Source organism: Diabrotica undecimpunctata, chromosome 9 (genome assembly GCF_040954645.1).
Source record: "Diabrotica undecimpunctata isolate CICGRU chromosome 9, icDiaUnde3, whole genome shotgun sequence".
Classification (NCBI taxonomy): domain Eukaryota; kingdom Metazoa; phylum Arthropoda; class Insecta; order Coleoptera; family Chrysomelidae; genus Diabrotica; species Diabrotica undecimpunctata.
Window position 1 is genome coordinate 37,904,248 of NC_092811.1, and position 27,169 is coordinate 37,931,416.

Genomic DNA, 27,169 nt, shown 5'->3' on the forward strand with positions numbered 1-27,169 from the left:
AGGTCGTCTTGATTTTGTGCAATCACTACTTGATCGTCAGCAAAGCTTAACGTATATCATGCAAGATAACTGTTATAAAGTAATCTATTGACCTTTTAAATAAATGAACACTGACACATTTTCTATCTTCTTGAATGGACAAGGCATTTGACTTTTCTTATGGTAAACAACATTGACAGATTGAAAATTCATCGTGTGGTTTAGCAACAATAAATTTTAGATGATTTTATAAGATTTTAGAGTTGGTCTTGGTTTCATAAAGATAAAATTTTTTCATCAAAATCACTTTTTTGTGATTTTACACTAAGTTAATGATAACTTTTACAAATACAAAATTAGAGCCTCAACTTACCTTTCTCAGTAAATGCTCCCCTCATGACTAAAGTCTCAAAGTCTGATAGTTTCATGCTTTCTCGTTGTTTACCAGAGTTCCACAAATCTAAATAGTGTTGATTTATTATATTGGAACCGGTATTTGACAAGAATATGAATATTGTTTGAGTATAATCTACTCCTTCAACAAGTCCTTTATGATCTAGTATTGGTTTGATAGCATTTAGAAGATCTGTGGGCATCTTATCAACCTCATCAAAAATAAATAGCTGTCTATTACAAGATGACACATTTCCTTTTATCCAATGGTATAAATCCCTCTAAAACAGTGGTAATATTTTTGTTTCTTTGTGGTATTATCATATATATTTTTTTTATTTATTTAAGAGAACAACACAAATATACATAAAACATTACAAATACAAATTGGTTCATTAAACAAAAAAAAAAGGAACAAATCGACACAACAGCTACACAGAATAATACAAAAATATTTTAGTAACAATACAAAAAATATAAAAAAAATAAATCACCAGTTACAATAGTTGCTTTACGCTTTGTCTACAGAAATTCCCAGAAGAACATACTGATAAATCAAGGTCTATTTTATTCCAATTTACAATTTCAGAGTATATATTATAATCATCGGCTGTATGCAATAGTGGCTTAACTCAAAAATTGACAAAATTGAGTTAACATCACCAGAGGGCTTGAAAAAGCCTTATTTATGACCTACAAAACTGACATAATAATACTAGCAAAAATATCCGCTAGAAGTCACTAGTGTCGCTATGACATGTCCGTTGAGATAAATTGTTTCTTGCAGTACTGACCCTTTTTAGTTTCGCACCAGAGAGAAAACACTACAAAAAAAAACAATAATAACGCACAAAGATAGTTCGTAGCTCAACAAACTCGTGGACAATCGCAACGTACAGCGTGGGCCCAGTTGCCTTAAGTGGACAAACTCTATGTTGTCATATATTTGTATATATTTTTCAATATTATAGTATATATAATAGGCATTGTACTAATTACCTATGACTTTTTGTTTCAGGTAACCTACAAAAAAAATCAAAAAAATACACAAAAAACGGCCTCGGCCACCAAAAAAATTAAAATTGCCCCGACAAAGCAAGCCGACAATAAAAATTAACAAAAACCACAAATCCCGGGCACGTATGGTCCAACCCCTTGAGCACCAAGTCTCCGAACTGAGCCTAGCTCAGAGCGGAGACTTGAGGCCCAAGTAAGCAATTTTTAGATAACAGGACAAGCCACATTAAGATAACAGGACCATAGCGACAATGCGCTGTTCTGAGTTTGATTTCGGTTAGGAAACCATGTTGGAGTTCTATTACCCAGGACTCCCACATGAAGAGAATTTGGCTGATAGTTGTGCCCCTATCGCGCATCAGAGTTCTATAGGGGGGAAAGGTATGGTCTGAAGCATTGGAGCTTGGTGGAGTGACTCCTGTTTTTCCTCGAGTTAATACACCTCGCTCCAATGAATTTTTACACCCGAACGTAATTCTTAGGGGTGAACATGTCTCATAGGCTGGGTTTAATTAAATTGCTTGCTTGCTTGCCCCTTTTTAGTTGTGTAGTAGAAATCGATATCAAGTTTCCATGCAATGCCGGCACTTTTGAGTTGCGTCACTATAGCAGACAATGTTAGATATTTTCAAACTGTATCAGCGAGAATTTTGGAGTTGTGTCACAATCAATAAAAGGAATAAATTTATTGTTTTAAAAATGTCAGATCCAAAGGGTTATCATAAAAGAAGTCAATTAATCATCTCGAGCAGGAGTACCTAACGTAAATAATAATATCAATATTATTTTAATGTATAATTCCAAATAATCGATTTAGTAGAAAAATTTAAACGATTTTTTGTTGACATCTACCGGTTTAAACAATAAATAAACTGGTGATCGGTCCAACATGAAGAACGTTACTTCTGAATGCATCGATGCAGAGGAGCAAATAGGTAAAGTCTATCTCAATGTTTATCGTCTTGAATTTTACCTCATTACTGTCTTATCTCCATCTAGGTATTTTATGACAGGGCGTCAGAGGCGGACTCCAAGTAAAAATAATAATATAGCAATTTCTTTTCGAGACATCTATTTTATTGTAAAGAAAATTACATTTATTTACTAGTATTTTAAAACTTATATTCAATACTGAGTGATAACAATAAGATATTTAAACTACACTGTAAAAGTTAAAAATTAATGATTATTAAATATCTATATTGTTATTCTAATACTTATTTATATTCGAAACATAACAATACGAGATTGAAACTTAATTAATAATAATTATTATTCTGTGTTATTATTCTAAGATTAATCTGTTTCACTGTCGGAGTCATCATTTAGATTAATCAGAATGGGCTGTATATTAAAACTTTGCGTAGACAAATAAGACTGTTCAACTTTTACAATATGCTGTACTGAATTTTTCCAGCTTTCAACCGATATATTATTTATAACAGTTTTAATCAACTCTATGACAGTCGCACTCAGGGTGAGAAACATTTTCCGCTCTTACCTTTGCTTTTACTTGGTGCCACATATGTTCAATGGGGTTGAATACACAATGGTATGGAGGAAGACGTAACACAGTGTGTCCCATCTGTTCTGCTAAGTTGTCACATACATATTGCTTTTTATGTTGACCAACCAATGCACCCTCAGACTGAGAGTTTTGTCTACGCTGATGACCTTGGTATAGCCGTAAAGGGGAAAACATTCACACAAGTAGAGTCGACAATGGAAGAGGCTTTAAACATGATGTCAACTTACTACAAACAAAACTCATTAAAGCCAAACCCTACTAAAACCCAAGTATGTGCATTCCATCTCAACAACCAACTGGCGCATGTAAAGCTGAATGTTTCTTGGGAGAGACAACGCTTGAAACATACTGATAGGCCCAAATATCTTGGAGTAGTACTAGACCGGTCACTAACGTATAAATTCCACTGTCAGAACACAAGACAAAAGGTTTCTACGAGAAACAACCTTCTCCGGAAACTTGTAGGGAGCAAGTGGGGTGCAAACCCCCAGGTCTTGAGGACAACAGCTGAGGCCTTATGTTTCTCAACAGGGGAATATGCTTGTCCCGTCTGGGGTAGATCTAGACACGCCCAACAAGTCACCACGGCGTTAAATGAAACATGCAGAATAATTACCGGTTGTATGAAGCCTACCCCCCTACCCCTACTGTACCGGGTAGCTGGATTCTCATCACCAGATGACCGTAGATGCGCCTCACAATATGTAGAGAAGTTCAGGCAAACTTTCGATGAAAGGCACCAATTATACGGGTTTGACGAACCACCAGGAATCAGCCGACTTAAATCAAGGAAAAGGTTTATGAGAAATCTCAGCGTCGAACCACCCGAACTGTTCCCCCTACATCCAGAACGACCTAATGGAATGAACCTGGACTGGATAACCTGGCGGACACTGAATCGCATACGCACAGGTGTTGCCCCTGTAAAACAGAACCTCATTAAATGGGGCATCAAGACAGACAGCGACGCACTTTGTGAATGTGGGGAAATACAGAACGTGGAGCACCTGAGAGTATGCAGACTTTGCCCATCATAGTGCACCCTCGATGATTTATGGCTCGCAAATACAAAGGGTGTAGACGTAGCCCCATATTGGGCAGAAAAACTGTAGTCGGATCCAGACACGAAAAAGTAAGTAAAGTAATTGCTTTTTAATAGTAAAAGTATTTAACACTTCCAGTAGTTGCTCTTTCTTGTAACTAAATTCAGAATAAATATTAGAATATTATTCAGAATAAAGAAGAAAGATAGTTCAACACGTTTTTGTATTGACTACCGACAGCTCAATGCGGTAACTAAAAAAGATAGTTCTAAAAGATATTCTATTCTTTGCCCAGAATAGACGATACTTTGGATACACTTTCTGGTTCTCGTTGTAGTAGACATGGAGCCAGCTGATCGCGAAAAAACCGCATTCTCGATAGGATCAGGGCTTTGGCAGTTCACTGTTATGCCCTTTGGTTTATGTAATGCCCCGGTCACAATTGAAAGATTCATGGAGGCAATTTTAAGAGGTCTAACATGGAAAACATGCCTGGTTTATTTGGATGATGTAATTGTAGTTGGAAGATCCTTCGATGAACATGCCAATAATCTGGACAGAAGTCATTCAACGATTGCGGGCAGCAAATTTGAAGTTAAGTCCAAAGAAATGTCGCTTGTTTCGACGAGAAGTGAAGTACTTGGGACATGTTGTAGCAAGTAATGGTGTAACAACTGATCCTGAAAAACTTGCAGCAATTAAGGATTGGTCAGTAACAAGAGATAAACACGAAATTAGAAGTTTTCTTGGCCTATGTACATATTACCAACGTTTTGTCAAAGGATTTGCCAACATCTCCAAGCCATTAACAAAATTGACAGAAGAAGGTAAAGAACACAGATCACCTACCTCTAGATGCTTCACGACAATACTTTAGTTAGATATGAAATTCAGCGCTCCAAGAGATTTGTATCGGAACTAATTCAAGCAGGAAATTACGCGGGAATTTCAAAATTTAATTTTGGTGGGAAAATTTATATAAAGCTTAAAATATTTAAATATAATTTGGTATTTAAAAAAAAAATTGCATTTAAAATTTTAAAATGTGCAAATTATTTTTAAATTAAAATATACACGATACCATTTACGAAAAAATAATTTATTTATTTATTTAATACATATAAAACAACTTTGTACATACATAAATTTAGAATACAATAGAAATATGCTTTATTACTACTGAGAATTATACAATTTTATGGACAAAGCTTACAAAAAGTCAGAAAAATAACAACAAAATTTAAATCGTAAATATCACAAAATAAAAGATAATAAAATACACAAATTGCAAAATTTAAATAAATTGCAAATTGCATAGTTTTAGTTGCTGCATGTGATACTGAAATATATATTTATACAAATACTTTAGTTACTTGTACATAGATTGTAGATTGTGCATCTCTACTTGTTGAAGAACTTTTAACTAAAATAAAAAGTTAATATAATAATTTATACCATGATTCACTTCAAATAAAATAATTTTTATTAATTACTTTTTACATACTTTTTATTAATTACAGGGTTACTTACTTTCTGTTACATTTGCTTCCGCGTACAACATTGAAATACTTCTGGGATGTAGATTAGAGCAGGAATCTAAAATCAATCAGCTATTTGTTCTCGGGAATTGCATTTTGGTACAAGCTATGACTCCTTGTAAAAGCAAACTTATCTTCAAAGTGGCTGTGGCATATTCGTTTTGTTTTAAAAACTGTAGTGGAATTGTGGAATTCATCATATCAAAATTAGGATTATTTAAAACACTAAGCCACTTCCTAAATCGTATAATCTCTTTAGCAGAATTTGGAAAGGCATGTCTAATTGTTGACGCATTGATACATTGTAGGATACAACATTTATTGTGAAAAACTATATTTAACTAATTATTATTGATCTGCAAAATACTATTTGAAGTCCAGGAACATTTAAAACACAAACTAATTTGAGGTTGATGCTAACAATAACCCAGAGATATTAAACCAAGTTTAGTTTGATTTTTTTGCAATAATAACCATTAAATCAAACAATTTAGACGAATAATAACCATCCGAAATCTGATTATATTGACGCTAATCAGCTACTGACAATTTGCGATTGACAGTTATAATTTTTAGTTTGGTTCTAAACCTAAACTGCAGAGTATAGACTATAGACAGAGTATAGCGACATCTTAAGATTTGTATCGGTACTACAAATGACATTTAGTTTAGTTTGACCTTGAGCTACCTGCGTGAAATGTCTAGTTATTAGTGGTCTGTGGTAAAGAATATACATGGAGCGAAGAGTGTCAAAGAGCTTTCAAATGGCTCTGACCAGCGCACCGATTTTAAGCTACCCTAGACATGCAGGAAAATTTGTGTTGGACACCGATGCAAGCAACAGTGCAATAGGAGCTGTTCTCTCCCAAATCCAAGATGGGCAGGGGAAAGTCATCGCTTACTTTAGCAAAGTCTTGTCGAAACCAAAAAGAAACTATTGCGTTACCAGGAGAGAATTGCTAGGCGTAGTAAAGGCTTGCGAGCATTTCCATAAATACTTGTATGGCAGAAAGTTTCTTCTTCGCACGGATCAGGCTGCTCTAAAATGGCTCCTACAATTCCGTAATCCAGAGGGCCAGATGGTTAGAACGATTACAAGAATATGATTACGAGATCGAACACAGAGCTGGAAGAGTTCATTTAAATGCTGATGCCCTTTCGAGACGGCCGTGCAGTGCAAATTGTAATCACTGTCTTAAATTAGAAGAACGTATTTGCCCCGTGAGACGAACCACCGCCATTAATGATCAATGGCAGCCTCAACAGCTACAAGACGCTCAAGCAGATGATCCATGTGACTATTGGATTGGATGCGTCGAAGTGAAAGACCTTCTTGACAAGACATTAGTGCATGTAGTCCGGAAGTCAAGTGTTACTGGAGCCAGTGGAATTGCCTAGTGCTGAAAGATCATCTTCTGTATAGAACCTTTGAGAAAGATGATGGTACAGAAACTAAGCTTCAGTTGATTGTACCTAAAAGTAAAGTGTCAGAAGTATTGCGTCAGTTGCATGACGGTGTATCAGGTGGACACTTTGGTATTACGAAGACTCTTACGAAGGGCGAAACTTCGAGTCAACCCTTTTCCAAAACGTTTGTAAATTGATTGGTGTCAATAAGACCAGAACGACACCCCTGCATCCTCAATCAGATGGAATGGTCGAGAGAATGAACCGAACAATGGGTAAACACCTGTCCAAGGTTGTATCAGAACATCAAAGAGATTGGGACCAGCACATTCATTTATTCCTAATGGCCTACCGCTCGGCCGTAAATGAAACTACAGGCCAGACTCCAACCTGCCTGATGTTAGGTCGTGAAGTTCGTTTGCCTTGCGACCTAGAGTTTGGCTGCAGACCTTCCGAAGAACATGTTGCAAGCGAAGATTATGTCGACCGCCTGAAGTTAAGAATGAACAACATTCATGAACTTGCCCGACAACACATCTAGTTAGCCAGTGACAGAATGAAAGATCAATATGATTCTCGATGCAAGAATAAAAGCTATGAAGTAGGTGATCTTCTTTGGCTTTATAATCTACAACGTCGTCGTGGCTTGTCTCCTAAACTGCAAAGAAAATGGGAGGGTCCGTATAAAATTAAAAAGAGAATAAATGACGTAATATACCGAATTAAGAGGTTGCCGAAAGGTAAACGAAAAGTAGTTCACATAAATCGTCTTGCACCTTATGCTGGCTCAAATGAAACGGAAGAAGCCCGAACCCTTCAATATGAGATCAAAGATGACCGGCGACCAAGCTTTAATTTATGTCAAATTACGCAGAGAGAAAGAGTGCTAGATTTGGCGTGATCTCAGAAGTTCAGCAGAATCTTTTTAGTGTTCCGCATAACGTCTCTCTGGCAAACTGTGTTGCCCAAGATCTTAGACGACTAAAGGAATCTCATCCGTATTTTATAAGAAGTTCGGTCGTTTAGACACGTTAAAAAATCAGCAGCCTAAAGTTGGGAAAGTACTGAGATTAGAAGATGGTCCTCGATCTTTGCTGTATATGGTGACCAGGAAGTCGTATACAGACAGAGCAACCTACGAGGATATATGGCGTGCTCTAACTAATTTGAAGAAAATCGTCTGCAATTACGACATCAAGAATTTGGCATTACTCAAGATAGGCCATGAACTAGATAATCTGGATTGGAAGATTGTCAGAAGCATGCTTGAAGTGATCTTCCGAGAAACCGGCGTAAAAATTACTGTGTGTTGCATTAATCCGAAGAGATCGTGCCCTTCAAAGACAGTAGACTACTGTTATTTCTTTCTGGGGGGTTCATGCAGAGCTGGAGAGTCCTGTAGATTCCGCCATCCTGGGCCTACATATAGAGTTGCTGATCGGGACGCTCAAATCTAAGAGGGGAGCAGTGTTACGAACATGGATTCGGCGTGGCCCGTGTAACGGTTGCATCTCGAAAACGACTAGAACTTTCCGTCGACATCGAGTGCGAGAGAGAACAACCAGTCACGTAGGCGAATTAGAGGTGGGACTACTTTGGATTATTCTAGAATAATACTTTTGGCATATATATGTCACGATGTTATGAGTTAGTTAGTTGATAAGATAGTTTCGTGCTGTAAACTTATAAATAAATATATTTATATAAATTCGAACCGCTCGTTTTATTTAAAAACGCTACAATATTATATATCTTCATTATTGACATAGTAAATTAAACCAGCAATGTGTTTGCATATTTCGCTTTTTAAAAATTGGAATGCTTTTCATATGATTTTTCTACTTTTATGCATATATATATATATATATATATATATATATATATATATATATATATATATATATTTTAAATTTAAATAACCCAGTTCTTAATACTATATCCATTTCATACATAAACTGGAAAAATATAATTATTAATAATTGTCAATTTCGTATGTATTTATCACATGTTTAACCTCAAATCGGGACGTCCAAAACTGTCAAATAAAGGCGGTAGGTGTCGCGTCAGTCAGAATAATAACCACCATAAGGAGAAAAACTAAAGTCGGGAACTAAAAATACTTGACAAAGAGAATGTAACTAACTTACAAAAAGTTGCTTATTTTGACCTACAAGCTGCTCTACCAAGACACCAAAAGGAGACGTTTTCAATTTTTATTATAAATCTAAGCTAAGTTCACATATTTTTCTATGTGTGAACTTCAGAAAAAGAGACTGGGAAATGTGCACAGCTATGTTTGGCACAAAGAAGGCAGCAAAGGTGCCATATAAATTGGTTTGTGCCTGCTGATGTATTTGGAACAAATGTCTATAAAAACCAATTCTGACGATTTGAAATTCATATTTTACTCAGACAATAATTGTGGTGGATAAGGAAAAAACAAGTACCTAATTTTAATGTATCCGTACGCTGTAATTCATTTCAAAATTTCTTCTATAACTTATCGTTATTTAGTTGTCGGCCACACTCAAAATGAGGATGACAGCTGCCGCTCTTTAATAGAAAGAAATATCACTAAAGCTTTAAAAGGAGGACCTATTTATCTACCGACTCATTACACTGTACTAATACGAACTGCTCGTTGCAAACAACCATTTGAAGTACACGAATTATGTCGTAATGACATAATTTTTTTGACATGAAAAAGTTAAATACTAAAACAACAACAATTTTCAATGAAGATGTCCAAGAAAATACTTCTCATTTCAACGGTATTTGTGAAATTCATGAAAAAAAAGCTCTGGTACTCACTACTATTGTAAAACTTCATTTGCACAAGAGGAGTACAGATCAGAAGAAAAAACAAGACAAGATTTAGAAAGCATAGATACTATAGAACTAGCAAAGGCTTACACTTGAAGCCTGCCAATAACTGAAAAGAAAAAAGACCTTACTAGCCTTTGTGAAGACAAGAGTGTTAGACCAACTTCACGCTGATTTCTACCCACATTTAAAACTTTGTTAATCATAACTTTTCCTATTATCATCAATATATACTTTTTTCCGTTCTTCTTATAGTTGTTAATAAACACATTTTCTCATTCAAGTAACTTGTATTCTTTATTGAACCTTTATTTCAGTTGATAGGAATAACAAAAAAATGCCAGTTTTGACTTTGCCTTAATAATTAGCTTGAAAGGCAAAATGTTGATGTGCAATAGTTAAACAACTCAAAATAAGGGTTGAATTTAAAAGTCTGTGTTAAAATTCATAAAAGGCTACCTAACGCTCTCCCAAATATACCAAAATTTATTTTTTTCAAAAAACCCAATCAATGTAGTAAAACAAATAAGTCAAAATTATTGGCACACAAACTTTAAACCCCTGTTTTGAAAAATTACCAGTTTTTATGTTGTGCTAGTATTGCATACAGCCGACGATATGATTACTTAAAACTGTAAAAGCCAGTGTAGTTTAAAACTTAAATACTTAATACATTTATTTTGAACTTTTTCGAGGTTTACAATATGGGTTTCATATGTGGCTAACCAAAAAACTAAGCAATACTCAAGAACAAATCTAACTAGAGAAATATAAATCAGTCTAATGGAATCAACTTTATGCAAACATAATTTAATAGAAGTTCGTACTATGAAACCTAATATATCAAATGTTTGATTGTTAACATTTAACATATTAAAAATGAGCACAGAAATTTAATTTATAATCTAACTGAAAACCTAATCTCTCAAATTTGATACAGTTTAAGTGTTTACAAGTATTTTATTTAACAAGATGAAAAATTGTTCACCTTGACAATAAAGAATCTATTTGAAAGGGAGGTGGTAAACCAGTTTAAAAACAAACCAGTAATTCCTAATTCCAATTTTCCCATCAGGGCAATATGATTAACTTTATCAAACACCCTAGAAAATCCATATAAATTTACATATATGTAAGAACATTCAACTATAGTTGGGCCGAACAGATAGAATTATCACGTGAACGCCATGCGCTGGTTACCAGTTGCAGTTCTCAACGTCACAAGTTCGATTTACACTAGGTCAAGAAGAGATATACAATTATCGCAGTAAATGCGGTAAAACTCATACATAATATACATATTGAAAACTTAATTGTATTTGTCACTGTAATAATGGAGTTATAATATTTATAATTTATTATTGATTATGTAGTATGAATAGTGTGACCAACTAGTCAGAAAAATCATCAAATTTAAATTTCTGTGTTTTAATTATCATCTTCTGAGAAGACGATTCAAAAACAATTTGTGTATACTCATGAATCATCTGTGTTACGAGGCATGCTGCATACAACGATGTAGTGATTGCTGATCAATGTTTTTTTTTCGCAGCCCTTCTCTGCGTTTAACTCCTCAGATGCTTTTTTATATGTCCGAACCATGCCAATTTTTTCTCTTTGATTGACTCGAGTATCGGTTTGATTTTGAGTCTTTCTCTTATTTCTTCATTTCTGATTCTATCAGTTCTCTTTACTCCTATCGTTCTTCTGAGGTATTTCATCTCTGCTGCCTGAATTCTGCTCTGATGTCTTTTGTTTAATATCCAATTTTCTGCTCCATATGTCACTGTAGGTCTATATATTGTTTTGTATATTGTCATCTTGGTCTTTGTTGATATTTCTTTGTTATTGAGGAATCCTCTATTTAGTGCTTGGAATAGTTTTCCTGTGTTTTCCATTCTGTTGTTAAGATCATCCTCGATGTCTCCTTTGTTGTTGATTACTGTTCCTAAGTATTTGTATGAATTTGTCTGTATTATTTTTTGTTGGTCTATCATTACTTCTATTTGATCTTCCGTCCCTTGTTTCCTTGATATTTTCATTATTTGAGTATTCTCTTTGTTTATGTTTAAGTTGTATTTGCTTGCTTCTAGGTTCCATTTCTCTAAGTTGTATTTCAGTTTTTCTGCAGTTTCCGCAATTAATACTATGTCGTCTGCAAATATACACATCTCAGCATTTATCATTTGCATTCTGTTCCAACCGATGCAGTATTTCTTGAATATTTTCTTACATTCTTTCACTATCTCATCTATTACATTTATGAATAGCACTGGGCTGAGACTTCCCCATTGTCTAACTCCTTGGGTTGTTTCAAATGGTTCTGACTGTATATTTAACATTCTTACTGTATTTGTTGTTTTCATGTATATACTTTTTGTTGCTTCTATCAGTTCTTCACTTACTTGTTTCTTCTTTAGGCTTTCCCATATATCTTTTCTTTTGACTGAGTCGAATGCTTTTTCCATGTCTATAAAGCTCAGATGTATTTCTTTATTTTTCTTTAAGGCTTTTTCTATTACTTGTTGCATGGTGAATATATGGTCTTGTGTGTTGTGTCCTTTCCTGAATCTACTTTGTACATCCTCTAATTTATGTTCTATTTCTTTTCTAATTTTCCTTTCTATTATGGTTTCGTATACTTTTGCTGCTACACATAGTAGTGATATACCTCTATAGTTCCTACAGTCTCTTGTGTTTCCTTTCTTGTATATAGGTATAATTACTGCATTTGTCCATTCTCTGGGTATTACTTTTCTCTTCCATATTAGGTTATATATGTATAACAATTTTTCTTTTGCTTTTACTCCTATATATTTCATCATTTCTGGTGCTACTTCATCGCTTCCTGGTGCTTTTCCAAACTTTATCTTTCTTATTGCTTCTTCCAGTTCTTCTTTTTCTATAGTTTCTGGATTTTCCGTGTTTCTCATGGATACTCTCCTGTTGTGGCTTTCCTTCTCCATTGTATTCGCTTGATTTCGATTCAGTATCAGCTGAAAATGTTCCCTCCATCTTTCCATTATTGTCTTATCGTCGTTTATTATTATTCCTTCCTTGTTCATTATTTGTTTCAGTTTCGTTTCTTTGTTGCTTCTTAGGATTTTCAGTGTTCTGTAAAATAATTTTACGTTTTCTGTGCTGTTTTCTTCCATTTTTTCCCCGAATTTTTCCCAACTTTTCTTTTTCTCTTTCTTAACTATGTCTTTAACTTTTGTTCTTTGTCTCTTATAATTTTCATATTTTTATTGTGTTTTGTCTTGGATGTATTCTTTCCATAGTTTCTTCTTTTCTTTTATTTCTCTTTTCACTTCATCGTTCCGCCAAGATGTTCGTTTCCCTCTGTTGTTATTTCTTGTGGTTCCACATATTGATTTAGCTGTTTTTATCATCGCATTTTTAAAGTTTCCTCATTCTTCTTCTATTGTTTCTGTTATTTCATGTTCATTGTCCATCTCTTTCTCTAGTCCTTCTGAGTATCTTATTCTCGTTGTTTCTTCCCTTAGTTTATAAATTTTTATTATTTCTTTGTGTTTTCTGTTTATGTTCTCATTTCTTTTTATTTCTTTTCTTTTGAATGTGGTTTCTAGTAGATAGTGGTCACTACCAATTTCATAACTTCTTTTTACCCTTACGTCTCTTATCCAATTCTTCTCTGTTTTTTGCACTATAGTATAGTCTATAATTGATTGTTCGTCTCTTGATATCTTGTGTATCCTTTTATGTTGGAAGTGTGTGTTCATAATCACCAGGTTATTGTCTAGACAGAATTCGAGTAGTAATTTTCCATTTTTGTTTAGTTTGTCTTCCCCATAAGGTCCGATGACATTGTTCCATTTTTCTGTTTCTTTCCCCACTCTACTGTTCATGTCTCCTGTGATCACAATTTTCTCTGTACAATCATTTATCACTTCTTGTAATTTGTCCCAGAATTCATTCTTTTCGTTTTTTGTTGTGTCTTCATCTGGTCCATAACATATGATTAGGTTTGTATTGGTTTCCTCTGTATCCATATCTATGTCTACTCTTAGTATACGTTCGTTGTAATATATCCAATTTTTTATTTTGTTGATACTCTCCTTCTTTATCATGCACGCTACTCCTGCCTGAGCTCTCTTCGTTTCTTCCACTCCACTGTATATTAGTAACATTCCGTTTTCTAATATTATTGATCCTTTTCCTTTTTTCTTTGTCTCTGTTATAGCTACTATTTCAATGTTCTCATCTCTAATTTCTTCCCCCAGTTCTATTTCCTTCCCATTTATACCTCTCACATTCCATGATGCCATTTTCCAAATTTTTTTGTTCTTTTCTGTGTTTAAGTTGTACTTCAATTTGTTTTTACTTCCGTTTGTGTTATTATCTTTAGATCTGCTCATGTCCCTGTTCTGTGCCTGTTTTGTTTCTCGGTCCGTCATTGTGTTTTCTTCAGCTAGTTTTTTGAACCAGTTGGTTCTGTATTGTATGTTATCTTTTCTATCTGGCTTGTTTTTTGATTCCATTTCCACTTAATGCCTTCAATAACTATGAAACCATATCCAATTTTTGTCCTTTTCCCATTAGTCTTTTCATCTGCTGCTATCTTCCTAAGATTTCTTTGTATCTCTATCTCTTTTAATGTTAGGTCACATTCTATATATACTCTATGTTGCTTATAGTTTATTAGTTTACCCTTGGCTTTCAGTATTTTCATTTTATCTTCGAATTTTTTACATTCGATAACACACATTGTTTCATTTATCTTTTGTACCTTATTTATTTTTGATTTTACTCCCATTTTTGTTTATATGAAGTTCTCCAGTTGCTCTGCTTCTATTGTGTCTATTGGTAAGCCTCTCATTATTAGGTTATTTTTCTTCTTTTCTTTCTGACATGCTTCCAAGGCTATTTCTATTTTATCTATTTTTTGTTTCATCGTTGTCATTTCTTTCTTTAGATTTTCATTTTCTCTTATTATTTCTTTCATTTGCAATTTGTATTCACTATTTTCCTTCCTAATTTCTTTTAGTTCCTCAATCATATTACCCATTGTATTTTTTATCTCTTCCAGGTCCCTGTTTTTCTTTTTATTATCGCTTGCTATTTGTCTCATTAGTTCCATCATTTCGTTCTGGCTGCTGGTTTCATTCGTTGTTGGTTTCGACCTGTCTGGCGTTCGGCTCACTTTTCTGCTCCTGCTAAATATGTCTATCTCCTCTTTGCTTTTTCTTTTACCATCTTCATCAACTTTACCATCCGCCATCTTTCTTCTTATTCAAATAATTAAAGTATTTATAAATATTATAAGTAACGGTTACGGATCTCGACAAGCGCTGCGCCTACCTCTACAGTTAAATCTTAGCAATTATTCTCGATCCTAACCAGTTTCGACTTCTACCACTTGTAACTACAAAATACAATCAATATCAAAACAGCAAATAAATTCAGCCTTTATAATTCTGTATAGTTTTACCGAAACCTGAATAACAGACCTATTGTTTTTGTTGATAATTATTATTGTTTATCGTTCTTAATCACCCGTCCAGCGCAAAAAGCTCAACTTGTTTCGACCACTCAGAAGTTTCACTTTTATCCGTAGGGCAATTAAAACTAACTATTAATTTAATACAGTTCAAAATCAGATAACTGATTATTTACTTACATAAAGGTTCTTTTTAAATACACTTTACACTAATTTGCATGCAGATTACACTCAAAACCACCCAAAATTGGAATTTAATTTCGGAGCGACACTACATACGTCCAACTAGTCTGACCGCGTGTTTATCTCTCCATCCATATTTAAAACAAATGATAATCTAACGCAAACTGATTTTATTTAATATGGTGCGTTGTGTACATGGCTTCTCCCGTTCGATTTCAAACGAATGTATGTCTGCAGGCAGCCAATCACAACTATGCAACTCTCCGACACTCAGTGATCACGCGATCTTGGAATTCTATCTGTTCAGCGGCCCAACTTCAGTTGATTTATCCTTGTGAAAACCAAATTGTTTATCAATTATAGTGTATTTAAACAATGAAGTCATGTATTTTGTAATAATACCATCAAAAAGGTTTGGAATATAACTAAGGCACAGTGGCAGCTGAGTTAAATTAGACATTAAAATATTTCTGGTGTTTCATTTCAATGAAGAATGCAGCCTACTTAACCACTGGAAGTTTCTCCCTTTACATTTTTAACTTATGCTATAAAAAATAATAAAAATACATACATACTTTATATTCATATACTCTTGAAGTTTCTGGAAAGTGTAGTCTTCCAATGAAAGTATGAACAAAATTGCTTTTAATGCCATGCTTGTACAAACTCTCTGCAATGAATGAAGAAACATAATTTTTCCCACTTCCAGCCCAACCATGAAAACTTATGGTTAAAGGTTTATCTGGTTTAAAATATAAATGACTTTGAATAGCATCTATAGCAGATTCAGCTAAATGTTGTCCATATACTTTTCTTTTAAATGTAGCTCTTAATCCTATAAATTGCAGAATAATACATAAAAAATCATAGCGAAGAATGTCTGTACTTACTTTGTATATCATCTATTATATCATCTTTATTACAACACTCTCCAAACCAACAAATAGGATTCCATATTATTGGATGTACTACTTGGATACAGAATGTGAATATAAGGAATAAATAAGTTACTTTGGATACGGCCATAACAACAAATTAATAAAAAACTATAAAAGCTTTATTTTATATGGTTAAAAAGTCAGATCCAACCTAACGGGTTAGTTTTGCAAACTACAGAATTCAATTCAATATAATTAAACAAAAACAAAACAACCTGCTGTGACAATGTGACAACGTGCCCTCAGAAATCAGCTGTCGACAGCTGGATCACAAATTGGTATTTCACACAGAATCTACTAGATAGGCAACATTGAATTCATACAATATGCAACAATTTAATAGAAGCTGGTAATTTTAACTCACAGGTGATTGATATCAATGCACAAGACTATTTATATCAACGTTAATTTATGGACCAATATTATAAAGCAAATGGAAAGATCATGTAAATTTTAATTAGTCCTATTTTGTAAGTTTGAGACCATTTTCTTGTCGGCTTAAACATTTTGTTGCCGTATTGTTTTTAAAATATTTCCTTACTATTTAAAATTATAAAATATCCAATGACAGCAATTAATTTTTACTCCTTTTATTTTTAATTCTATTTTATTTTAGTTCCGCATTTATCAAACTGATGTCACTGGAAGATACCAAGATGACAATTTTAGCGCATGCGTTTAATAAAATTATATTAAGTTGACGTTTCTTGTCAAAGGGGCGTACAAATTATCAACAAAACAGACGCCATTTTGCTAAAATTGAAATATCCAACAAAGTAGAAAGAGATTTGAAATAAATCTAAAACATCCAAGCTTTTTTTGGGAACGTATCGGAAGTAATGTGTCTGTGATAAATAGTAAAAATTATTAAAGCGATATTTTCGTCAAAACTGATATGTATTAAATTTATCTTTTGTGTTATTAAAGGGAGTTAAACGTAACTAAAGAAGAAAAACTATTAGTGATTTAAACATGAGTACGAAAGATGATGAATACGATTATTTATTTAAAGGTAAAGTAATAGCAATTCCGTATTTTTGTTGTTAAAGTTCAGCTAGTTACAAAAAAAGAAAAAAATTGACATGTCATCAAATCAGAGGTCAAGTTGTTTCCATAAAATGACAGCAAAAATATACAGACAAATTAAAATTCCTATGAGTCTCAAGAAATCAATAATTCTCAAAATAGTTCAGTCATAATTTAAAAATTATTTTTTGATCACTTAATTGGAACATAACTTTTGTTTTTAGTTGTCCTTATTGGAGATTCTGGCGTAGGAAAAAGTAACTTATTGTCACGATTTACTAGAAATGAATTCAATTTGGAGTCTAAATCTACTATAGGTGTCGAATTTGCTACCAGAAGCATACAGGTATGTACTTTACTTTATTTCCAAATTGATTCCTTTATTAGTCATACCTTTTATTTGCATTGCATTAATCATGAGTCAAAATCAAGTAATAGATTTTAATGATGGTTTGGTGATCCAAAAGTTTATATTTTTAATGAAACAGTTATAGATTTTAGAGATGACTATGCATGTATAAAATTATTGCTCTGTATGCACAAAAGTTGCCAGCTGACCTCTTACATGTGTGATCTGTATATAAAGTAGTATTTTGTAGAACACAGTTGGTATTTAACACATTTTATACATTTGTAAGGATTGCTAATGAGTTCAAACATGTTTTAACTGTTTATTGCACTTTATAAATATTTTATATATGTTTAGAATAATTAGTCTTAATCCAACTACAATTTAGGATTTATGCAAGTTGAAATTTAAAGCCTTAGTCATTATTTATCCACATTTTGTTTTTAATATCACTGTTTTCTTTTTGCTTTGTAGAATGCCAAATACATTTACTTAACATTTTTTTAAGTTGTTTGACTAAATTGATTCTGCTTCTTATCCATATAGCACAACACCTGATTTTCATATATAGGTCCCTTCTTTCTTTATCATTTGAACTTTATCTATTTTCTTCTTAGATAAACCAATTTTTGTTCTTTGTCTATTTATGAACTGTTAGTGTAAGAATTTCTGGAAATTTAATCGTCAGCAAAATTTAATGTTCCATTGAAGAAAAATGTGCTAAAATAAAATATTCATTAACGGAGAGATACATAACAAAGTGAACATTTTGAATAAAGTAGCATTGTCATAAGTTTATCAAAGCATAAAAACATACCATTTAAATTACCCAAAGTCTGAGGAGCTACATATGCTGCTGTCTTCATCTGGATTTATTATTATGGGTTTGATATGGTTCTCGATTATATTATCCAACTTCCACATTTTGGACTCAACTCTTTGTTGTCTTTGTTGAACATGTTACAAACATTTCTGCCACGTAGTTGGACTAATATTATTTATTGCATCCAAAAAAAATATTTTTCATATCTGCAAATTTAAAAGTAGTGTTTTTTACTGCTACATAATTTTTTACTTCTGCCCAGGTGAGCTCAATTGGATTGAGCTCACAATGGTATGGGGGCAGCCTTAACACTACTTTGTTTTGGCTTTTTGCCATCTCATCAATGATATATTTATTATATTGTCCCTTATGTTCCTTAACAATAGCCAGAAATTGCACTTTTAACATGGGAGTCCTCAACCCTATATTTTTTATTTCAGCCATGCTTGGATGTCAGCTTTTCTCAGATTTTTTTCAATGAGTCAATACTTTTTGAGTTATTTGTGAGTAAATATGTTCATTTTTGTTTGTTCAACCAAAAAAATAGCAAATAACTCAAAAAGTAAGTATTTTATGGAAAACAATTCTTAGCAAAAATTTTGCTTATAAAATAGCAAAAAAAGGTGTACATATAAAGCCAGAAGCACATTTGTACCTAATGAAAAATGGGTTATTATTTGTCAAATTCCAAATCGAATATTTCAGTGTGAAAGAATAAAAAAAAGACAAGCAATTTCCCTGATAGCGAGTTTTCCCCTTCATTTTTTTGATATTTTTCGTTGAAATATTCGATTTGAAATTTGAATTACTTTTCAATAGCTACAACTCTACTTTTACTGAGTCTACAGACTTCATATAGGTATAAGTACATCATTTCTTTTTTAACTTTTTTATAAGCTATATTTTTGCTAAGAATATGTTTTTTGATAAAATGCTTACTTTTTGAGCTATTTGTGGAAAACCGTCTAAAAACATGGTTTTTTTTATTGAAAAATGATCATATTCACTCGAAAATAACTCAATAAGTATTGATTTTGTGCAAAAACTGTATAAAATAAAAGTTGCTTAGAATTAGTCAGTTTATTCAATTTTGGACTTAATTTGAACACATGTTTTTTCACTCCCGAGAAGGGGTGATACTCACCCCATGGCAAAAGCACACATCAGCACAATATCACTTTTTTCTTTGCTGTTAGCTATGTATATGCCAAATTTCATGTCAATCCAAACGGTTCTTTAATATTTACAGCAAAAACCTGAAATAAATGTTTTTTTGAAACATCAATAAATTAAATTATTGGTTTCTCTTACCTTTATCAAAGTGATTACTGCAAGCTATTTTTATGTTTGATTAACAAATAATTTGTTTTCGGATACTAAAAGTTCACTACACACTATAAAACTTAATACTAATCACTTAAACTAAACTCTAAAAAATAACATGACCAGTAAATAACAACAATAACTACTACTTTTATTTAAGATACTTTTTGGTTCATTTAAAATTTACTTTTACTTTAGATACTTCTTAAAAGTATCTAGTATCCTTTATCTTTAAAAGTATCTTTAGATACTAAAAGTATCTTTAGATACTAAAAGTATCTTAGATACAAAAAAGTATCTTAGATACAAAAAGTATCTTAGATACAAAAAAGTATCTTAGATACTTACTCAGGACCTGAGAAATAGATACTTTTCATGATCCGAGAAGCTTCGACCTGTCGCGCCGGCCATAGCGGTAGAGACGATGTGTATTGTTCTTTGCATCCCGCCCGCCGGCCCGCAGCATTATCAGAGATACTGCTCAGAGATACTGATCTAAATTATTTAGCAGAATTATGTCAAATACTAAAACCGTTTGCTTTGGCACTTGACATTCTTCAAGGCGAACAAAATATGTACTACGGTTTCCTTCTACCATCAATCATAAGCTTGTTTGTTAAAATTGAAAAGCTTAAAACCAATAAGTTTAAATATGTGGAACCTATTTTGAACGCTCTGACAGTATCTTTAAACTCCAGATATGAAAAACTTCTTAAGTTGACTAACCAATCTACAATAATTGCTGCAGTTACTAATCCTTTATTTAAAACACGTTGGCTTACTGCATTTCGAGGAATCAGGAATATCGAAAATGACCTTAGTGAAATTAAGGATTTGGTAATTACAGAAGCTATAAAAATTATGAAGTAAAATGAGGAACAATTAAAACAATTTGATGTAAGTACAAATAACATTACTACTGTAATGAAAAGTAACAAAATGCAAAATGACTTCTTTGAATTTGATATTAACTCTGAATACTCTGATCTTCAAACATAAAACGAAAACACTGGCTATACTGATTTAGATATAAACGACAAGCTGAGCTGCAACTATTACAATATTTGGCCGATTCTGAAACCAACATACAAATGTTAAAAAAATATAATATTATAGAACAATTATTTAAAAAGTTCAATACGCCATTACCTTCTTCTGCAGCTGTTGAAAGAATGTTTTCTTTTGCAACTTTTATTAATTTACCCCGACGTCATGCCTTGTCTGATCATACTTTTGAAAATTTAGTTTTACTAAAAGCTAGTGGTTATAATAACTAGTTATTAGCTACCAAAATGTTGCTATTTTTTATATCCTATCCTATTGTGTTTAAAAATTTAATTATGTTGAATGTTCTGTTTTTAATGCATAATGCATCTTATGCTGTTCTTAACACACGAATTTATGTTTATTTTATATTGTTTTGAAAATTTAATGTTGGATTTTTGTTTTCAATACATAGTTATTAGTTTGTAATAACTTAACATCTTTTATTTCCTATCTACCCCAAAGCCCAAAGTATACCATTTCAAAGTACCTGCTGGCTGAAACTAAAATTGTATGATAATTTAAAGGGTTAAAATGATGTTTTTAAAACAAAAGTATCGACAATCTACTGTAGAGTAGTAGAGTACCAAGCACCTTATTATACCCTAAAAGTATCTTAGTTACTACAAAAGTATCTAAGTATCTTAGATACTAGAAAAACATCTAAGTATCTTTGATACATAAAAGTATCTTACATACTTAAAAGTATCTTAGATACTCAAAAGTATCTTAGATACTTGAAAGTATCTAAGATATTTTTACTCTAAATACTTTTTCGGTATTTTGTATCTTTAGCTACTTTCACAAAAAAGTATCTTAGTATCTTAAGATACTTTTTGCCTCAAGTATCTTAAAAGTATCTAGATACTTTTAAAAAGTATCTTTTACAGCTCTGAGAAACAGAAAAAATTTTCAATGTTCATTTTTTCAATTTCCCATTAAAATTGTCATTTTGGGAGAAGTTTTTTTCTTGACATTTGTTATTTAAGAAAAGGTTGCATACTGCTTTAGATTAAGCCACATTAATTGTGGCTTAATCCAATATAATCATAATATGCGGCAATAGTAATTTCTTACAATTTGCTGATACCATAGTTGGTCCATGTAATTTTCAAGAAGAAAGATTGTTTAAAATAATAACAATAATTGTGTACTAAAAACACACTATCCAAAAGGTTATCATTTTTAAAAATCACAACAGCAGCATCTATAAATATGAGCTATATATAAACTGTTTCCTTATTATTGTTTTTGTATATTAATGTTTCTGATAAAACGATTCTTTCTGTATGAACTATCTATTCAATTTATCTTGTTAGGTTTTGTAGTATTTATTAAACTTAAGACTTATTAAAAATATGTATACAAAATGACTGTCCATTTTTTTTGCACATTTTTGCATTAACAATGCATTTTTAAATTATTCTGTGATGATTGATTGAAAGAAACATTGCAAAGTACGCAAATATTGAGATTATGAAAATTTTACTTTTGGATTATAAAATCATATGCAAAATGTTTGAATGTTGAATGTTCACCCATTATTATTGTCAGTGGTATGAAAGTTATCCAAGCTTTTTGTCATATGGAAATAAACATAGGCTTTTATAATATCAGTCAGATTAACTCTATTATTTATTTATCGGTCTTAGCCCACTTTTAGATACAATTATAAAAATTTACAACCTCAATAGCAATACTAAGTATGCAATAATTTATACATAAAGAAAATACACTAATTAATTCAACTGTTCATTTGTTCAGCACAAAAATATTGTCACTGGTTACAAATAATTCAAAACCTAAACAAATTTCATAAATACAAAATAAAATCTAAAATTTATCTTATACTAAAGGACTTGGCTATATGTAGTTTCAACACACTTCTAACATGCTGAAAGTTATGTTAAAAAGTTCAAGATTATCTGCATGTAGGTTTGCAATATATGACACTCTAGATATACAGTGTGTCCGTAAAGTATGGAATAAATTCGGTATTTCCTAAATGAAAAGCCATTTTACAATAAAATTTCTTTATACAAGGTGATACACATTACAGTGATGAGGTCATCGGCTCTTTTTTTAAATGTAACACCCTGTATTTTAGGACATTTTTAGATCGATAAAAATGAGCTGATTCCAAAAAAGTATAATACTCAGGTCTAATGGATATAATTTGAAAGATAAATGCGCTTAGAAAATAAATTATTTATTATCAAATGCAAAAAAGTAGCCTACTTCTAGTGTTTCTTAAACTGTAATTATTTTTAGTAACGTTCAATAAAAATTAAGTAGTACAATAATTGTATTAATTCGTGAATGTTCTGTATTATTGCTTAGAATTAATTTTAAGTAGAAATGAATTTGAGTGTAAAGCAAATAATTGAAATATTCATGATGATTGGGTATGGAGACAAATTGCGAACTCAGATGGAAGTGTGTAATTTATTTAATGATAAATATCCAGAAATACCCATCACGCAGTCAACAGTAAGTAAGATTGAAAATAAATTTCAAGAAACTGGTACGGTTGAAAATGCATGCAAATCAGGTGGTTCCTCTGTAAATTAAGGTTAGTAGTGATCTCAATGTTTGCAACACAATGGTACACAAAGTACGTAAAAGTAAGTAAAGTAAGTAAAATGCACAGTTGTACAGGAATTAAACGAGGATGGTCCAGATAAAAGAATACAATTTTGCGAAATAATGATGGATAACAGCTTCCGAAACCCTCTATTGGTTCAAAATATTATTTTTTCTGATGAGGCTACATTTAAATTAAATGGCGAGGTCAACCGTCAGAATTGTAGATACTGTGCAAAAGAAAACTCCAACTGGATGCGGGAACATCATACACAATACCCGCAAAAGGTAAATGCATGGACTGACATTGCAAGAAATAAAATCATTGGACCCTACTATTTCGAAGGTAATTTAAACGGACCAGTATACCTTCAGTTTTAAAGTGGGTATCTCGTACCTACTTTAGTTAATTTATTCTCCAGTACAATTAATCTTGGAGGTTTTGATAAAAGTTTATGGTTTCAACAGGATGATGCGCCTCCGCATTATGCTTTAGATGTTCGAAGGTACCTAAACGAAAGTTTATAAAACGAATCCTGCAAATATTGGAGACTTAAAAACAAGAATTCGTAAAGAAATAAATAATATTTCTCAAGAAAGCATAAACAAGGTTCTACAAGAATTTGTACAACGTTTGGGTTACTGTCAAATACAACAAGGGTTACAATTCGAACATTTAAGATTAAGTCATGTATTAATTACTGGATTACTTTCAAGTCATTTATTATAATTTATTAATATTATAAATCAATAAAAATTAATTTTCTAAGCGCATATCTTTCAAATTATATCCGTTAGACCCCCCGTATTATACTTTTTTGGAATCAGCTCATTTTTATCGATCTAAAAATGTCCTAAAATACAGGGTGTTACATTTAAAAAAAGAGCCGATGACGTCATCACTGTGATGTGTATCACCTTGTATAATGAAATTTTATTGTAAAATGTAGAACATTAAATTTAAAAATCGACGTGTTTTAGATGTTTTTAAAAAGGCTTTTTATTTAGGAAATATCGAATTTATTCCATACTTTACAGACACACTGTATAGAGTACATTAAGTTTTAAATTAGATATACACCATATAAATGGCAACATTGCGCGCCATCGACTTTCTATGAACCTGCTTCGTTGACCCGTTGCCAATTATTTGTCATTATTAATGGTTGTTTAAAGCGTTAACAGCGTAGATCTTTAATGTAGTATTGTAAACAACATGTCTGTTTATATGCCCACAAAACAAGTTCAAATAATAAAATGGTTTTATAGAGTAATTCTGGACAAAAGTGTGTAGATTTATTTTCTGTGTTTTTTTAAAGGAGACCAATTCCTTGCTTACAGTAAATTCATAATATTGTTAAAAATTTAAGAGTTGTTATCGCCTTAAAAATTGCAGAAAATGTCACTCTCAAAAAGTGTCACCACGAAAGTGATAAATTGGGATACTGTTCAGCCGTAGAAGATCAAATATTTGAATCGTTTCTGTAGGACATAAAGAATTATTTCTTATTTTATTAGGAATTATTTTCTATTTTCAATAAGAGTATATTTTTTGTTTTATCTTTTTAAAGAAATCCTTTTTATTTTTAATTTAACCACAAAAAATTGTTCACATTATTAAAAACATATACAAATGCACTGCTTTGTAAAGGTCAGTGGATTTTTATCGAATTTATAGTTTATGGACTCTAAGAAAATCCGGCCCATTAAAGAGAGATGCAGGGACTGCTTTGCGTCAGTTTTCTCTGTCGCACTGGGGTAACAATGCTTTATTACAACGCCCAGTCTATTTGTATTATACACTCAGGTGCAAAAAAATCGATCCATGGGTATTATTTGCTGAAAAAAGAAAACGTTTGAAGATGTTAGTTTTAAATCAGGTATATAATTATGTATGTAAAAGTATATGTTAGATTAAAATAATTTTTACAGATTATCCAAAAAAATCATTTATTTATAGAGACATACGCCAAAACTCAAAAATACAAGAATATTCAAAACTGTCTGAAATTAAGAAAAACATTGATAATAAATCAATATCTAGTGTTTCCCCCTCGGGCCCTTATAACAGCCTGTACACGTCTAGGCATTGGGATAATCATTATTAACCTCTGGATATCAAATTGATCCAATTGGTCCCATATTTCTTGAAGAGCCGCTGTAAGTTCAGCCAAGTTATTTGGACGGGGTACTCGTGCTCGAAGACGTCTTCCCATCATATCCCATAGATGTTCTATGGGATTGAGATCGGGACTGCAAGCTGGTCAGTTCGTACGGACAATTCCCACCTCCTCTATATATTGGTTGACGATTCTAGCACGGTGAGGACGTGCGTTGTCGTCCATCAAAATAAAATTAGGTCCAATGAAAGGAGCAAAAGGTGTCACATGCTGATCTAAAATACTTGTTATTATCTTGCAGCAGTTATAGAACCTCTATCTACAATAACTAAATCAGTATGGGCTTCTGAACTGATACCAGCCCAAACCATAACGGAGCCCCCCCGATAACTTATTCTTTCCGCAATATAACATTGAAAATATCGCTCTCCGTGTCTTCTGCAAACCCTTTCTCCTCCGCCTGGTGACCTTAGACAAAATCTGGACTCATCTGAGAACAATACATTGCTCCAACCTGCATCACTCCAGTTTTCATGTTCTCTTGCAAAAGCAAGGCGAGCTCTGCGATATTCTATGGATAGTATTGGAGATAGGGCTGGCTCGACTAACACCCAACATTTCAGCTGCATAATATTGGCTACCACCATCTTGAACTAAAGTCACCGCCCTTGCAGCATCTGTCGGAGTTAGAGACTTTTAGGAAGGATAATTATATAAAAATATAACACGTTTTGAAAATAAAATCACTACACTAGTATGGTTGTTGAATTAAAAACAACATTCAATACATATCTACTTGCTTCAGACCCTTTTTGACAAAAACCTGAAATACCAATTTGTTTTAAGAAATATAAAAAGCAATATTAAAAATATTATTTTATTTCTCGTATACGAGGGTACACCTAAATTTACATACGTAATTTAATGTCTCTAAAATTATACAACTTCAAATAAATAAGGAATGTATCGATTTTTTTGCACCTGAGTGTATGTCTATGTCTCATAGTGTACCAGTAGTATGAGTTTTTCCTACCTATAAGAGCTTATTAGAGAGATCATAACTGTTATAGTAATTATCCATAAAAATATGATGACCTTTATCATCCAACAAAGTAAATCTTCACTTTTTCCAGAGTAAATATTTAGATTTAGCATGTAGCTGTACAGACAGAATAAAATTGTATGCCATATTTTGCTTTCTTCTTTTATATAGTGCCTAATGCTGTGTCGTCTACTAAAAAGCAAAAGTGATTTGTTGAGAGACAAATTTTCTTTGGGGACATATGTACTAAAATTATTCAACAATTTTTACATTAGTAGTCTAACTTATATTAGCTTATCTTAACGACCCTCAGGATTTTCATATTCATATGAACAACTAAAACACCTTGAGATTTGTTCAAGTCACCTTCTAGAGAGTAAACAATGAAAAGCAGGCTTGTAGTACAAAGGAACCATATAGCCAGGAACTGATTAGTTTCTTCTCTTATTTCTTTTTTATCTTCACATCTAAAATTTTTTCTGTGGATATGATTAGTTGTTCGTAGTAGCTCACCATAAACATTCATTCATTTATTATCAGATTTGTTAC

At 32.4% G+C, this 27,169-nt stretch overlaps 2 protein-coding genes across 2 annotated transcripts in view; one reads left to right on the forward strand and one right to left on the reverse strand.

The window, feature by feature from the left end:
* The window catches only part of LOC140449858 (torsin-1A-like), a 34,697-nt gene extending 18,121 nt beyond the window's left edge, over positions 1 to 16,576 (reverse strand). The window contains exons 1-3 of the mRNA XM_072543241.1: positions 16,263 to 16,576; positions 15,948 to 16,207; positions 353 to 653 (exon numbers count right to left, since the gene is read on the reverse strand). Coding sequence (XP_072399342.1) covers positions 353 to 653; positions 15,948 to 16,207; positions 16,263 to 16,398 — 697 coding nt within the window. The 5' untranslated portion in view covers positions 16,399 to 16,576. The remainder of the gene's footprint in view (positions 1 to 352; positions 654 to 15,947; positions 16,208 to 16,262) is intronic.
* Positions 16,577 to 17,001: 425 nt separating this feature from the next.
* Rab11 (RAS oncogene family member Rab11) overlaps positions 17,002 to 27,169 on the forward strand; it is a 49,586-nt gene continuing 39,418 nt past the window's right edge. Inside the window, exons 1-2 of the mRNA XM_072543244.1 lie at positions 17,002 to 17,322; positions 17,561 to 17,682. Of these exons, the coding sequence (XP_072399345.1) occupies positions 17,283 to 17,322; positions 17,561 to 17,682 (162 nt within the window). The 5' untranslated portion in view covers positions 17,002 to 17,282. The remainder of the gene's footprint in view (positions 17,323 to 17,560; positions 17,683 to 27,169) is intronic.